The 15,472-nt window shown below is 37.1% G+C and overlaps 1 protein-coding gene across 1 annotated transcript in view; it reads left to right on the top strand.

Annotated features, from left to right (window-relative positions):
- BUB1B (BUB1 mitotic checkpoint serine/threonine kinase B) overlaps nucleotides 1-15,472 on the top strand; it is a 50,731-nt gene that overhangs the window by 16,124 nt on the left and 19,135 nt on the right. Inside the window, exons 6-9 of the mRNA XM_080808632.1 lie at nucleotides 6,206-6,375; nucleotides 7,863-8,077; nucleotides 8,250-8,341; nucleotides 14,294-14,523. Coding sequence (XP_080664758.1) covers nucleotides 6,206-6,375; nucleotides 7,863-8,077; nucleotides 8,250-8,341; nucleotides 14,294-14,523 — 707 coding nt within the window. The remainder of the gene's footprint in view (nucleotides 1-6,205; nucleotides 6,376-7,862; nucleotides 8,078-8,249; nucleotides 8,342-14,293; nucleotides 14,524-15,472) is intronic.

The following is a 15,472-nucleotide window of genomic DNA, read 5'->3' on the forward strand; positions in this document are numbered from 1 at the left end:
GGTAGGGTCAGAGGGAGAGAATCTTTAAGCAGACTCCCCACTGGGCACGGAGCCCGATATGGGGCTCAGTCCCATGACCCATGAGATCCTGATCTGAGTTAAAACCAAGAGCTGGATGCCCAATCAACTGATCCACCCAGGAGCCCCAATCTTCAAGTCTTTGTAGTTTTACTTTTATATTTAGATCTCTTGATCCATTTTGAGTTAATTTTTGTAGAAAGTATTGGTCAAGGTTTTGTTTTTGTTTTGTTTTGTTTTTTGCATACAAACCTCCATTTGTTCTTGTACCACTTGTTGAAAAGATTTTCTTCATTGAACTGACTTTGCACCTTTGTCGAAAATCATATTTGACATAAAAAAACCATATTTGTGTAGGTTTATTTCTGTTATTCTGTTCTGATCTGTATATCTGTTAATTAGTGTATACCATAGTATCTAGATCACTGTAGCTTTATAGTAAGTCTAGAAATCAGGTAAATAGGAGACCTCTAACTTTGTTCTTTTTAGCCCTTCTAGTTCCTTTGACTTTTTGTAAAAGTTTTAGAATTAGCTTCTGGGATTTTGATTAGTATTGTGCATAAACTTGGTATATTTCTCCATTTATTTAGATCTTTGATTTCTTTGAGTAAGCTTTTGTAGTATTTGTCTTTTGAGGAATTGACTCATTTCATCTATGAGTTTAGGAGCATAGAGTTGTTTATAGTGTTTATTTTCCTATTAATGTCTGTATATTATATAGATATCTCTCCTCTTTCATTCCTGATATTCAATAATTTGTGTTTTCTCTTTTTTCCCTCAGTCTAGCTAAAAGTTTATTGATTTTATTGATTTTTTTTTAAAGATTTTATTTATTTATTTATTTGATAAAGACACAGTGAGAGAGGGAACACAGAGGGAGTGGGAGAGGTAGAAGCAGGCTTCCGACTGAGCAGGGACCCCGATGTGGGGCTCGATCCCCCGACCCTGGGATCTTGACCTGAGCCGAAGGCAGATGATTAACGACTGAGCCACCCAGGTGCCCCGATTTTATTGATCTTTTTAGAGAACCAGCTTTTGGTTTCATTGCTTTTTCTTAATTGATTTTTTCTTCTTATTTTTATTAATTTCTGCTCTTCATTATTTTCTTCTTTTTTTAATTATTATTTCCTTCTTTGTGTTTGCTTTAAGTTTAACTTGTTCTTTTTCTAGTTTAAGGTGATAACCTGTTTCACTAACTCTAGATCTTTCTTATCTAATATAAAAATGTCCTTCTTAACACTGCTTTAGCTATACTCCACAATTTTTTTTTTAAGATGTTATTTATTTATTTGACAAACAGAGAGAGAAATCACAAGTAGGCAGAGAGGCAGGCAGAGACAGCCCGATGCGGGACTTGATCCCAGGACACTGAGATCATGACCTGAGCCAAGGCAGAGGCTTAACCCACTGAGCCACCCAGGTGCCCTATACTCCACAAATTTTGATATAATACTGTATTTTTCATTTTCATTCAGCACAAAATATGTTAATTTCACATATGTTGTTCCTTTGACTCGGGTTATTTAGAAGTGTATTAATTTAATTGGGAAATGTTTGGAGATTTTTCAGATGTCTCTCTGTTACTGATTCCTAGTTTAATTCCATTAAGGTCAGGGAACATTTGTGTGGTTTCAGTTTTTTTTTTAATTAAGTTTTGTTTTATGGCCCAGAATATGTTCTGTTGTCAGTGAATATTCTATGGACACTTGAAAAATATGTGTTTTCTGCTGTTCAGGGGTAAAATGTGTTTTAAACATTATGTAGGTCAAGTTGATGGATAGTCTGTTCTGGTCTTCTGTTTCCTTGCTGATTTTCTGTCTACTTGTTCTATTAGTTACTAAGAGAAGAATTTTGAAGTCCCTTTTATTATGAATTTATCTATTTTTTTCTCTTAAGTCCCATTTGTTTTGCTTTATATATTTTGAAATTCTGAAACATGCACATTTAGAATTGATCCCTCTATCATTATATAATGTCTATCTTTATTCCTGGTCATACACATTCTGAAGTCTCCTTGATCTGATATTAGTACAGCCACTCTGGCTTTCTTTTGTTTATATGATATATCTTTTTCCTTTCTTTTTTTTTTTAAATAGTTTTAGAGTTGTGTGACCACCACTATCTAATTTTAGAACATATTTAACACCCCAAAATGAACCCCATACTCATTAGCAGTCACTCCCCATCCCCACTCATCCACTTCCAGGCAATTGCTTATCTGCTTTCTCTCTCTAAATGTGCCTGTTCTGGGCTTTGCACATAAATGAAATCCTACGTTATGTGGTCTTTTGTGACTGGCTTCTTTCACTTAGCATACTGTTTTGAAGGTTCGTCATACTATGTTCATCATTGATGAACATAGTTCTGTCGTATACTAGTATCTCATTCCTTTCTATTGCTCAGTAATATGCCACTCAGTGGCTATGCCACATCTTATTTATCCATTCATCAATTAATGAGTAATTAGGTTGTATCCATTTTTTGGCTATTATGAAATAATGTTGCTGCAAACATTCATGATGCAGGCTTTTGTATGGATTTTCTTTCATTTTTATCCCATGTCTTCATATTTAAACTGGGTTTCTTGTACACAGCGAATAGTTGGGCCTTGTTTTTTCATCAGCTCTCATAATATCTTTTTAAATGTTGTGTTTAGAACCTTTACTTTAATTATTGTGTTGGATTTAGATCTATTATTTTCTTATTTGTTCTCTACTTGTTCTATATATTTTGTTCTTCTCTTGCCTGTTTCCTGCCTTCTTTTGGATTGTCTGAATATTTTTTAATATTTCATTTTAATTTATTTTATTGGCTTTTTTGTCTGTTACTATTTTTTTAGTGGTTGTCTAGGGTATTTTATAAACATACCTGAGCTTTCATGGTCTACTTAGAGTTGATATTTTACCACTTCAAGTAAGAAAATACAGAAGCTTTATAACTATATAGGTCACTTGATCTTCCCTACTTTTTTTGGTATACTTGTCATATGTATTACATCTACATATGTTGAAAGCCCCACCAGACAATGTTATAATTTTTGTTTTCAACAGCCTTACATATTTAAAGAACTATGGAGGAAAATGGTCTTTTGTATTTATCATTTTTGTTCTTTCTTCATTCCTGAAGTCCCAAGTTCTCCTCTGGTATAATTTCCCTTTAGCCCGAAGAGGTTTGTTTAGCCATTCATTTAGAGTGAGCCTATGGCTAATAAACTGCCTTAGTTTTTCTTCTTCTTTTTCTTTTTTTTTAAAGATTTTCTTTATTTATTTGACAGAGAGATCATAAGTAGGCAGAGAGGCAGGCAGAGAGAATGGAAGGGAAGCAGGCTCCCTGCTGAGCAGAGTGCCTGATGCCGGGCTTGATCCCAGGAATGACCTGAGCCAAAAGCAGAGGCTTAACCCCTGAGCCACCCTGGCGCCCCCTTTGTTTTTCTTCATCTGAGAATGTCTTCATTTCATCCTCATTCCTAAAGGATATTTTCGCTGGACGTAGAATTCTGGGTCAACAGTTCTTTTTTTTTGTTGTTTGTTTATGTTAAATTTTGTTTATTTGAGAGAGAGAGCACAAGCTGTGGGGAGGGGCAGAGGGAGAGGGAGAAGCAGACTCCCCAGTGAGCAGGGAGCCTGACACAGGGCTCGATCCCAGGAGCCTGGGATCATGACCTGAGCTGAAGGCAGCTGCTTAACCATCAGAGTCATCCAGGTACCCTTCAACAGTTTTCTTTCAGTACTTTAAAGATGTTGTACTGTTTTCTGGGCTCTGTGATTTCTGATGAGAATGGTTCCTTCTCTATATGTAATATGTTGATTTTCTCTGGGTGCATTTAAGATTTTTTTTTTTTTTTTTAGATTTTATTTATTTGACAGGGAAAGAGTGCACAAGCAGGGTGGAGGGGTAAAGGGAGAAGCAGACTCCCCGCTGAGCAGAGAGCCCTGCGTGGGACTGGATCCCAGAACCCTGGAATCATGACCTGAGATGAACCCTGGAATCAGACACTTAACTGACTGAGCCACCCAGGCACCCCTAAGATTTTTTCTTTAACATTATTATTCAGAAGTTTGATTATGATGTGTCTCTGTGTGATTACCTTTGCATTGATTCCATTTGGGGTTTACTGAGCTTTTTGAATTTGTAAATGTGTGCCTTTCCCAAAATTTGTGAAGTTTTCAGCCATTATTTATTTCTGCACGTATATGTCTTTTTCTGGGACCAGAAACACATATGTTAGACTTTTTGATATTATTCCATAGGTCCTTGAAGCTCTTTTTTATTGTTTTGTTTTTGTTTTTATTTTTTTAATTTACTTTTTTTAAAAAAGATTTTTTTTTTATTTATTTGTCATAGCACAACCAGGGGGAGCAGCAGGCAGATGCAGAGGGAGAAGCAATCTTCCTGCTGAGCAAGAAGCCCAACACAGGGCTCGATCCTAAGACCCTGGGATCATGACCTGAGCCGAAGGCAGATGGTTAACCAACTGAGCCACCCAGGCTCTGCCCTTGCTTTTGTTTTTACTTTTTTAACCTTTCTTTTTTCTGTTCTTCAGAGTGGCTAATTTTTGTTGACTTGTCCTTAGGTTCATTTACTCCTTCCTTAGCCATCTCCATTCTGATATTGAGTTCATCCAGTAATTTTTTATTTCAGATAATGTGTCTTTCAGGTCTAAATTTTCCATTTGATTCATTTTTATAGTTTTTGTGTCTCTGCTGAGAACTTCTGTCTCTCTATTCATTTCAGATATTTTTACCTTTATCTCTTGGAGTGTCGTTATAATAGCTGCTTTTAAATTTCTGTCTGGAAATTCCCAATACCTAGGTCATCTTGATTTTGATATGTGTTGATTGCCTTTTTCTTTGAGAATTGATCACATTTTCCTGGCTCTTTGTCTGTCAAGTCATTTTGGATTATATCCTGGACATTTATCCCATTACTATGTTATTAGACTGAGTCCTGTTGGTTAATATTCTCTGGGGAATCTGATATTTTTGTCTTAGCAGGCAACCAACTTTTAGATATCATAAGTTCTTTTTCATGTGGGTGGTGGTTCCATTGGCAGTTCAATTTTCAAGACCTTTGGGTCTATCCCATGTGTAGGCTGTTCAGTGGTTAGTCTAGGACTTGGCCAATGGTTTATATCATAGTTCAGTTCTCAAAGCCTTTTCTGTGCTGCTTTGGGCCTGCCTTCTGTATGCATAGCTCAGGAGTGAGTCCAGGGCTTGTGCCAGTTCATGCAGAGAATTAGGAGATCCGCTGCTTCAGCTCATCCTCTCCAGTATCTTTCCCACATTGGTTGGCCCTCAGAGTCCCTTTTCCCAGTACTCTGGCCAGAAAGATGAGGTTTTTAGCTTCCCACACCATTGTTGCAACAATTTAAAACCACAACAGAAAAGAGAAGAAGAAAAAAAAAAAAAAACAGGAAACAACCCTGTGTGGGTTGTTTCTTCAAGTTTGACTCCTCTCTACAGTCCACTTGCTTTTGTTTACTTTTCAGAGGCCTCAGTTGCTTTTTTTGTATTTTGTTTAGAATTTTTAATTCTACCCAGTGAGAGAGAGGCTATCACAGGCTTACTCCTTCTTGGCCAGCATTTGCAGTTTATTCTGCCTTTTTACCCTGTTGATAATATGTAAAACTTCAGCAGCAGCACAGGAAATTTAATCTTCAAACTTCTGCAAGCTTTGCTAAAGTAAAATGACATGTGGAATACAACTTCATTTCATATGGGTTAGGAAAAAATGGCATGGGGGTGAGCAATGTGCCTAAAGAGAACAAGAGACATAGACAGTGATAAAATAGATGTGGCAAGACGTTAACAGTTGCTGAATCTAGGTGGAGAGTATATGGATGCTCATTTACTTTTCCAACTTACTTTGTAAGTTTAAAAAGTTGGTGGGAACTCTGACCTTAATAAATTCTTTAACCTTAGTCACCCTGATCTGATCCTGAGATCAGCCTAATGGTGTTCTTCAGAATATGCCAATTGGTTGAGCCTTGGACATTTAAAGGGGAAGTTAAATCATCCTATTCCAAACTTTCTCTGATTTCAAGGTAGCTTTCTTTATTCCTGAGAGAATAAACACTTTCTTTGGGCTATTTCTCTATATTTCTTCTCCCTTGTTTTAATAAATCAGAAATTTTGATTCCGGTGAGTAGTGTTCATCTCCCCCAAAAGTTAATTGTCCATTCTCTTAGACAATTCCAAGCTCGAGTGTCTCGGCAAACTGTGTTGGCCCTTGAGAAAGAAGAGGAGGACGAAGTTTTTGGATCTTCTGTACCACAACGAAGCACACTGGCAGAACTAAAAAGCAAAGGGAAAAGGACAGCAAGAGCTCCAATCAGCCGTGTAGGAGGTGCTCTTAAGGGTAAGTTTGTTAAGTGTTATTATGGGAAACTCTTAGTCGCGGGCGGTAGGCAAATTATGTAAAGAGATAATGTATAAATTCATATGTGGACACTGTCCTAGTTTTCTGAATACTAGGTAGCAAAAAGAAGGAAGTCTTCAGAGAGCTGAGATTACAGTATGCAGTAAAGGCAAAACATGTCAGCAATTTTGTGTCTTAATTAAGAAAAACCTAATATATAGGGAGCATCGAGAGTTTCTGAGTTTGAGTTTTTCGTTGAAAAAAGATATGGGATAATACAGCCAGTATTGTCAAAGTGGTCTTCAGATTTTTGGGGCCAGAAATTGGACTCTCTTTGTATGCCTAAAGAGGATCACTGATAAGCCTTTTTTTTTTTTTTCTTAAATTCATGTTTAGGGAAGTTTTAGATTCACAGCAAAATTGAGTAGAAAGTACAGAGAGCAATAAGCTTTTACTAACTAATTTATAGCAGTTAGACGGATAGACCAAAATTTTTAAAAATCTCTTATTCCTTTTATGGCATTGATTTACCAGTATTCAAAATATTATTTACAAATCCTAGAATTAGGGTATAAGGAGTATATAAACCTGAAGAATATTTTATTCAGATCATAATGAAGCTTGATTGTAATAAGGAGCCCCACAACAGAGAACCCCCCTAATGAATGGGCTAATTTGTCTTCTCTAGATTCAGCACATTTCAGCTGATATCCATTGAGAGAAAGTTTTAAGTTGACAAATGAAGATTTAGGTTAGGGTAGTCTCTGAGAAAACTAGACAATGTTAGAATGATGATTGAAGGAAGATGTAGAATTTTTTTTCCCCGAAGATTTTGTTTATTTATTTGTCAGAGAGAGAGAGAGAGAGTAAGCACAAGCAGGAGGAGTGGCAGGCAGAGGGAAAAGCAGGCTCTCTGCTGAGAAAGGAGACCGATGTGGGGCTCTACCCTAGGACCCTGGGATCATGAACTGAGCTGAAGGCAGACATTTAGCCATCTGAGCCACCTAGGCATCCCTCTTTTTTTTTTTTTCTTTCCTAACATATCTATAAATAAAAGACTAGGTGAGGGAAAGGAGGGGGGAGTATAAGTAACAAACAGAATAGATTAAAAAGTTAGTAATTTGATTCATGTAAGGTTTTAAAAAAATTATTGTTTAAAAAAATCTCTTTGGGGTGCCTGGGTGGCTCAGTGGGTTGAGCCTCTGCATTCAGCTCAGGTCATGATCTCAGGGTCCTAGGGTAGAGCCCCACATCGGGCTCTCTGCTCAGCGGGGAGCCTGCTTCTCCCCACCCCCTCTCTGCCTGCCTCTCTGCGTACTTGTGATCTCTGTCTATCAAATAAATAAATAAAATCTTAAAAAAGAAAATCTTTGTTTCCATGGTAGTAGGGGTAATCTCCTTGGCTTTAGGAAGAATTAGGTATACCTTACTAGCACCTCAGTTGATAATTAAAGATTTTACATGAAGTTTAAATATTTTTCTCCTAGCTCCAAACCAGAACAGAGGACTCCAAAATCCAGTTCCTCAACAGAGGCAAAGTAATTCCAGAATTACTATTTTTGATGAAAATTCTGATGAGGCTTCTAGAACAGAGTTGTCTAAGCCTACAGTTCAGCCATGGATAGCACCCCCTGTGTCCAGGGCCAAAGAAAATGAGCTGCAGCCCGGCCCTTGGAACACAGGCAGACCTTTGGAGTACCGGGTAAGGACTGTTATAGCCAGTATACTTGCCAATATAACAAAGACTTCAGATTTAGTGTAGAGGAGTATTTTTAGTGTCTCTTTTAATTCCTCCTGAATGATTAGGCATGGTCTGCATATACTTTGTCAGAATGTATAACTGTGGTAATTTTAATTTTCTTCTTCATCGCCAGCCTCGTGGTGGTACAGCTTCTGTGACCAATGTACCCCCTCTACTTCCCAGTTTTACTCCATATGTTGAAGAAACTGCACAACAGCCAGTTATGTGAGTTTGATTTCCTGATGTTTTGAGGGGGTAATTATTAAGAGTGAGCAGGGGCACCTTTATTCTGGTTCCCAAAGGCATTTCCTTCTTTACAGTGATGAAAGTAACCAAAGAGTGTGTGTGTGTGTGTGTGTGTGTGTGTGTGTGTTTTAATGTATTTATTCTTTAGAGTATATTAGGACTAAAAGACCATTTGGTAATATTCTTTTTAAGGAATAAACTTCATAGGTTAAATTTAGATTGCTATAGTCAAAGATAATCCCTTTAATTTAAGTGAGATGCTCTATTTTTGTTTTGACAGTAATTAGAAATTATGATAGTTTTTCCTCTTACCCTGCTCTTTCCTTCTGGATATCTTTTTCTTTTTCTTCCTAACCCTGAGTATTTCTGTTATAGGAAAAAGAATGATAGGTGATACTTAAATCATCAGGCAGTGTGAGATCTAGTCTAATACACACTGCAGAGCCTATAATACTAGAGTCAGATTCTGTGTCCCAGTGCAAGAGTTTTCTCATAACTTATCTATAACCCATCATCACTACATGCTAGGTACGGTAGGAAGGCAAAAATAGATAAGATTCATAGCAAAAAATTCTGCTTTATAAGAGCTCAACACAAGGGAGGATAATCTTAGGAAATTTCTATGAGGGGCACCTGGGCGGTACAGTCAGTTAGGTGTCTGACTCTTGGGTTTGGCTAAGGTTATATCTCAGGGTCATGGGATCATCTTGAGTAGAGTCTGCTTGAGACTCTCCCTTTGCTCCTCCCCACTGTGCTCGCTCGCTCTCTCAAGCAGATGAATAAATCTTTTAAAAAAAGAACAAAAGAGGGGCGCCTGGGTGGCTCAGTGGGTTAAAGCCTCTGCCTTCGGCTCAGGTCATGATCCCAGGGTCCTGGGATCGAGCCCTGCATCAGGCTCTCTGCTCAGCAGGGAGCCTGCTTCCCTTCCTCTCTCTCTGGCTGCCTCTCCGCCTACCTGTGATCTCTGTCTGTCAAATAAATAAATAAAATCTTAAAAAAAAAAAAAAGAACAAAAGAAAAAAATCCCATGAGCCTTTATAAAAGATTACCTGAGGAAGTTGCTAGCACACATTTGTGGGTATTTAATTTTTCTAATGTTTCAGATCACCTGTAAGTACAATTATGGCAAAATAAATATGGTATAGAAAACGTTGAACTTTATTTTTATTTGAACTCTTCTTCATGGCTGTCTTATTTGACCTATCTGCAACACTTTTCTTTAGTTCGTGTTTTCTTAATGATGTGTTCCAGGGTCTCTTCATAGATTAAGATAATCAGCGAAAATCTTTAATAGGAGTTGCAAATATTTCCTCCTAATTTGTGGCTGTTTTTGGTCTTGTTTAGCAATAACCATTACCGATATATTTCTAATTCCTATATAGATTTAACAGTCTTCTTTATGGTGTCTGTGTCTCCATCATTCTTTGCTGGGATTACTACAACCTACCTAATCTTTCTACTTCTACTGTTACTCCTCCCATTCATTCTTTATGCTGTCACAGGTCTGCATTGCAAATCTGATTGATTCATTTTCCTGATCAGAATCCCTCACTAGGTCCCCATAACCTTTGGGATGAAACCAGAACTCCTTAAGATTAATTATGATACTGTTCTTGATGTGGCCTCTGCTAACATCTCCAGTTTCCTCCCCAACATATAGCCAAACCAGATTGTTTGCAAGTTCCTGAAATTGTCTAGAGCAGCTACCCTTTGGATGTTTGGGTTGTTTTTAACTTTTTGGCTAATTATGAATAATGCTTCTGTGAACATTTGTGTATATGGGTTTTTTTGTGGACATATGTTTTTGTATTCTATGAGTATATACCTCGGAAGGGAATTGCTGAGTCATATAGTAACTCCATGTTTAACATTTTCAGGAACTCTCCGGTTGTTTTCCAAAGAGGAAAACAATTTGTTCCCAAATTGCCATAATGAATGAGGGCTCCAATTTCTCCACATCCTCACCAACAGTTGCTATTACTCACTTTCTTTTGGTTTTGTTTTTTTGATTATTGCCATCCTAGTGGTTATGAAGTGGTATCTCATTGTGATTTTGATTTGCTTTTTTCTAATGATTAATGATGTTGAACATCTTTTCATGGGCTTATTGGCCATTTGTATTTCTTTGAAGAAATGCCTTTTCAAATCCTTTGCCTATTTTTCAATTGGATTATTTGTCTTTTTATTTTTTTAATAGATTTTATTTATTTATTTGAGAGAGAGCACGAGTGTGAGTAGGGGGAGGGGCAGAGGGAGAGGGAGAAAATCCCAAGTGGACTCCCCGCTGATGTCTTAGCCTAAGGCAGGGCTTGATCCCATGACCCTGAGATCACACCCTGAGCTGAAATCAAGAGTTGGTGGCCCAACCCACTGAGCCACCCAGGTGCCCTTGTCTTTATTTTTGAGTTGTAAGGATTTATATATTCTGAGTACAAGTCTCTTATCAGATATATCACTTACAAATATTGTTTCCCATTCTATCAGGTGTCTTTTCACTTTCTTTGTTTTTCTTTTCACTTTCTTGGTGTTACCTTTTGAAGCCCAAAAGGTTTAAAAATTTTGATGAAGGGGCACCTGGTTGTCTCAGTCATTAAGTGTCTGCCTTTGGCTCAGGTCATGATCCCAGGGTCCTGGGATGGAGCCCCACCTTGGGCTCCCTGCTCAACAGGAAGCCTGCTTCTCCATCCCCCACTCCCCCAGCTTGTGTTCCCTCTCTCACTCTGTATCTCTCAAATAAATAAATGAAATCTTTAAAAAAAAATTGTTTTTGATGAAGTGCAATTTATTCTTTTCTTTTTTTTCTTGTATTTTTGGTGTTGTATCCCAGAAGGCTTTGCCTAGCTCAAGATCATGAAGATTTACTCCTGTGTTTTCTTCTGAAAGTTCTATAGTTCTAGCTCTTACATTTAGGTCTGTAATCCATTCTTAGCTAATGTTTGTGTCTGATATAAGGAAGGAGTCCTACTTCATTCTTCTGCATGTGGATATACAGTTGTTGTTTGAAAAAACTTCTTTCCTCATTAGATGGTCTTGGTACTCTTCTTTTCTTTTCTTTTCTTTTTTTTCCAGAGAGGGGTTCGGGAGGGACAGAGGTAGAGAGAGAGAATCTCAAGCAGGCTCCATACCCAGCACAGAGCCTGATGGAGAGCTCAATCTGACAACCCTGAGAGCATGACCCAAGCTGAAGTCAAGAGTCAGACGCTTAACTGACTGAGACACCCAGGTGCCACAAATGGTCTTGGTACTCCTGTTGAAAATCAACTGACCATAATGTATTTTTGAGACTTTTCTATCGCATTGATCTACATGTGTATCCTTATGCCATATCCTTGATTACTGTAGATTTGTTGTAACTTTTAAAATCTACAAGTTTGAGTCTCCCAACTCTCCCCAACTTAGTTCTTCCATTTAAAGACTGTTTTGACCATTCTGGCCCCTTTCAATTCCATCTGAATTTTAGGATCATTTTGGTAATTTGTAATTTGTGCAAAATAACCAGCTGGGATTATGTTACAGATTGTGCTCTGAATTTGGTGTTCAATTTAATGAATATTGCCATCTTAATAATATTAAATCTTTTGATCCATGGACATGGAATATCTTTAATTTATATCTTCTTTCAGTTCTTTCAACAGTTTATCATAGTTTTCAGAATATAAGTTGTGCACTTTTTAAAAAAAATGAGTAGATGTTTTTTTGAGTTATTTTAGGTTTATAGAAAAATTGTACAGAAAGTACAGAGTGTTCCCATATACTTCCTCCTCCCCCACCCTTTACACAGTTCTCCCTATTAACATCTTGCCTCCAGTGGTTCTTTTGTTGTAATTGATGCACCAATACTGATACATTATTAACCAATGTTCATAGTTTACATTTGGGTTCACTCCAATGTGTTTTACAGTTCTATGGGTTTTTCAGGTGTCCATCATTACTTTGTCACATAAATAGTTTCAGTGCCTTAAAACTTAACTCCACCTGTTCATTATCCTTTCCTCAAGTCCCTGGTAACCACTGATCTTTTTATGTCTTTTTATTTCTACCTTTTCCAGAAGTCCTAGAGTTGGAAATAAACAGTATGTAAGCTTTTCAGACTGGCTTTTCTCAGTAATATGCACTTAAGCTTTCTTCATATCTTTTTTGTGGCTTAATAGCTCATTTATTTTTAGTACTGAATGATATTCCATTGTTTGGATGTTCATCCATTTATGGGAGGACATCTTAAGTGCTTCCAATTTTGGCAATTATAAACAAAGTTGCTCTAAACCCGTGTGTGCAGGGTTTTATGTGGACATAAGTTTTCAACTCATATAGCTGGATTATATCATAAGACTCAGTTTTGTAAGAAAGTGCCAACCTCTCTTCCAAAGTGGCTGTACCATTTTGCATTCATTCATACCTCCACCTCCTTGTCAACACTTGGTGTTGTCAATATTTTAGATCTTAAAGATGTATGGTGGTATCTCATTATTTTAATTTGTAATTTCTTGATAACATGTGATTTGAATATCTTTTATATGCTCATTTGCCTTCTGTATATCTTCTTTGGTGTTTGTCTATTCACACTTTTAAAAATTTATTCTGAAGTACTTCACTCTTTTTGGTGCTGCTGCAAATAGAAATGTTTTCTTAAATTCCTTTTCCGTTCATTGCAAATGTATAAAACACAATCGTTTTTCATATATTGGTTTTATATGCTGCTTTTTTGGTGAACTCATTATTTTTATTTGCCCTAGTCATTTTTATAGATTCTTAAGATTTTCTGTATATAAGATCATGTCATCTGCAAGTAGAGATCATTTTACTTCTTTTCCCACCTGGATGTCGTGTTTCTTTTTTTAGTCATGCTTTATTTCTTTTTTTCCTGATTGCCCTGGCTAGAAATTCCAGTACAGTTTTGAGTAGAAGTGGCAAGAATGGACATTCTTATCTTGTTCCTGATCTTAGAAGAGAAGCATTCAGTCTTTCATCATTAAGTATGATGTTTGTGTGTGTGTTTTGTAGATGTCCTCTATTAGGTTGAACAAGTTGAGGAAGGCTTTTAGGTATGTAGATGCTTGATACCTACCATTAAAAGTTCTGATTTAGTAGATTTGGGGTAGGGACCAGATGTCTGGGCTTTTTGTTTGTTCATTTGTTTGTTTGTATAGATTTTATTTGTTTATTTAGAGAGAGTGTGAGCAGGGGGAGAGGCAGAGGGAGAGGGAGAGAGAGAGAATCTGAAGCCAACACTGCACTGAGTGTGGAGCCCAATGTGGAGCTCCGTTTCAGGACCTGAGATCATGACATGAGCTGAAATCAAGAGTCAGATGCTTAACTGACTTAACCAGGTGACCTGGGACCAGATATCTTTAACTGTAAAAAGGCACATAAGAAAATGAAAGGTATATAAGTAATTCTGTCCATAGCCAGGATTGAGATTATCTGCCCTATTTTGCTTAAAGTATTTTATGCTTCATTCTTTTCAAACCTGTATTATCACTTTCATTCTTCCCCTTCAGCTGAGAACCTTGAACTTCACATTCCTGAATGTTGTATTCCTAACTCTAATTGTTTTTGGCGATAAACAGTAGCAAATGAGCTATATTGAGTAGGTTAATTTTTTTTCATACACTGGGTTTGATTAAGATATGATATGCAGATCTGTTTTACCTATAAGGAATATAAGCTATTTGATGACCCTATGGCTTAGGGTCTTATAGCCTATTATGGCTAATTTCATTCCTCATCATAACAGAGTAATACTCAGAACATAATTGTTGATAAACCACATAAATTATTTTTTATCCTCTTTTCTCAATCTTCTTTTTTTTTATTTTTTGAAATCAATTATACATAGTCTTACTACTGACATTATCCCTGTGTTCTTTCAAAACATGTAAGAATTAACTCATTTGACCTGTATGGTGAATAATAATTATTTTGCTTCTTTAGGACACCATGTAAAATTGAACCTAGTATAAACCATATTCTAAGCACAAGAAAGCCTGGAAAGGAAGAAGGAGATCCCCTGCAGAGAGTCCAAAGCCATCAGCTAGAGTCTCAGGAGAAGAAGGAGAAGATGATGTATTGTAAGGAGAAGATTTATGCAGGGGTTGGGGAGTTCTCCTTTGAAGAGATCCGGGCTGAAGTTTTCCGGAAGAAATTAAAAGAGCGAAGGGAAGGTATGTATTGATCTAGTTCACAGCAAAATTTCTTGGGAATTGTAATCTTTGTCACTGCCCATTAGTTTCGCAAGAATTGCCTCTATTCCAGTGAAGCAGCTCTGATCATGGTCACCAGAAACCTCCTTTTTGCCAAATCCAGTGGCCATTTTTCAGTCTTGATCTTTTTTGCCGTCTTGGCTTCACTTGACACAGTTGATGAGATACTTGTTTATGAAATGCTTCTGTTGGCTTCTTCCTTTTTGTGTATTCCCTCTCAGTTTCCTTCACTGCTCTTCTCATCAAAGACTTCTTCCTAAGACCCAGAACAGAGTCTTGGAATATTCCAATTATCTTTTCTTTCAACAACTATCACTAGGTAGTAGATTAAATACTGTTTACAAGGTGAGGATTCTCAAATTTATATCTCTATCCCTGATGTTTCACCTGAACTCTAAACTTCTATTTAGTTACCTGTATCTATTGGCTATTCCAACAGATATTTTTAAAAATTGTTTTTTAATTTTTTTATGTTGTTAGTCACCATACAGTACATCATTTGTTTTTGACGTAGTGTTCCATGACTCATTGTTTGCATATAACACCAGTGCTCCATGCAATCTGTGCCCTCCTTAATACCCATCACCAGGCTAACCCATTCCCCTCACCCTCCAGTAGACATTTTTAAACTCAACGTAGCCAGAACAGAATTATTGATTTCTGCCAAAAACCACATCCCAACACATGCACATACCTCAGGCTTCCCCATTCAGTAAAAGGGAACAATATGCACCCAGTTGATTCAAACCAAAAAAAGCCAGAAGTCATCTCTGATCCCTCTTTCTGTACCATTCCCCCATATCTAATGAATAAGCCTATCAACCACACCACCAAAAAATTTCCCAAATCTTTCATTTATACCGTTCTCATTATTAATCCAAACCACCATCTTTTAGATAGACTATTGCAG

The sequence above is a fragment of the Martes martes genome (genome assembly GCF_963455335.1).
Source record: "Martes martes genome assembly, chromosome: 7".
NCBI lineage: Eukaryota > Metazoa > Chordata > Mammalia > Carnivora > Mustelidae > Martes > Martes martes.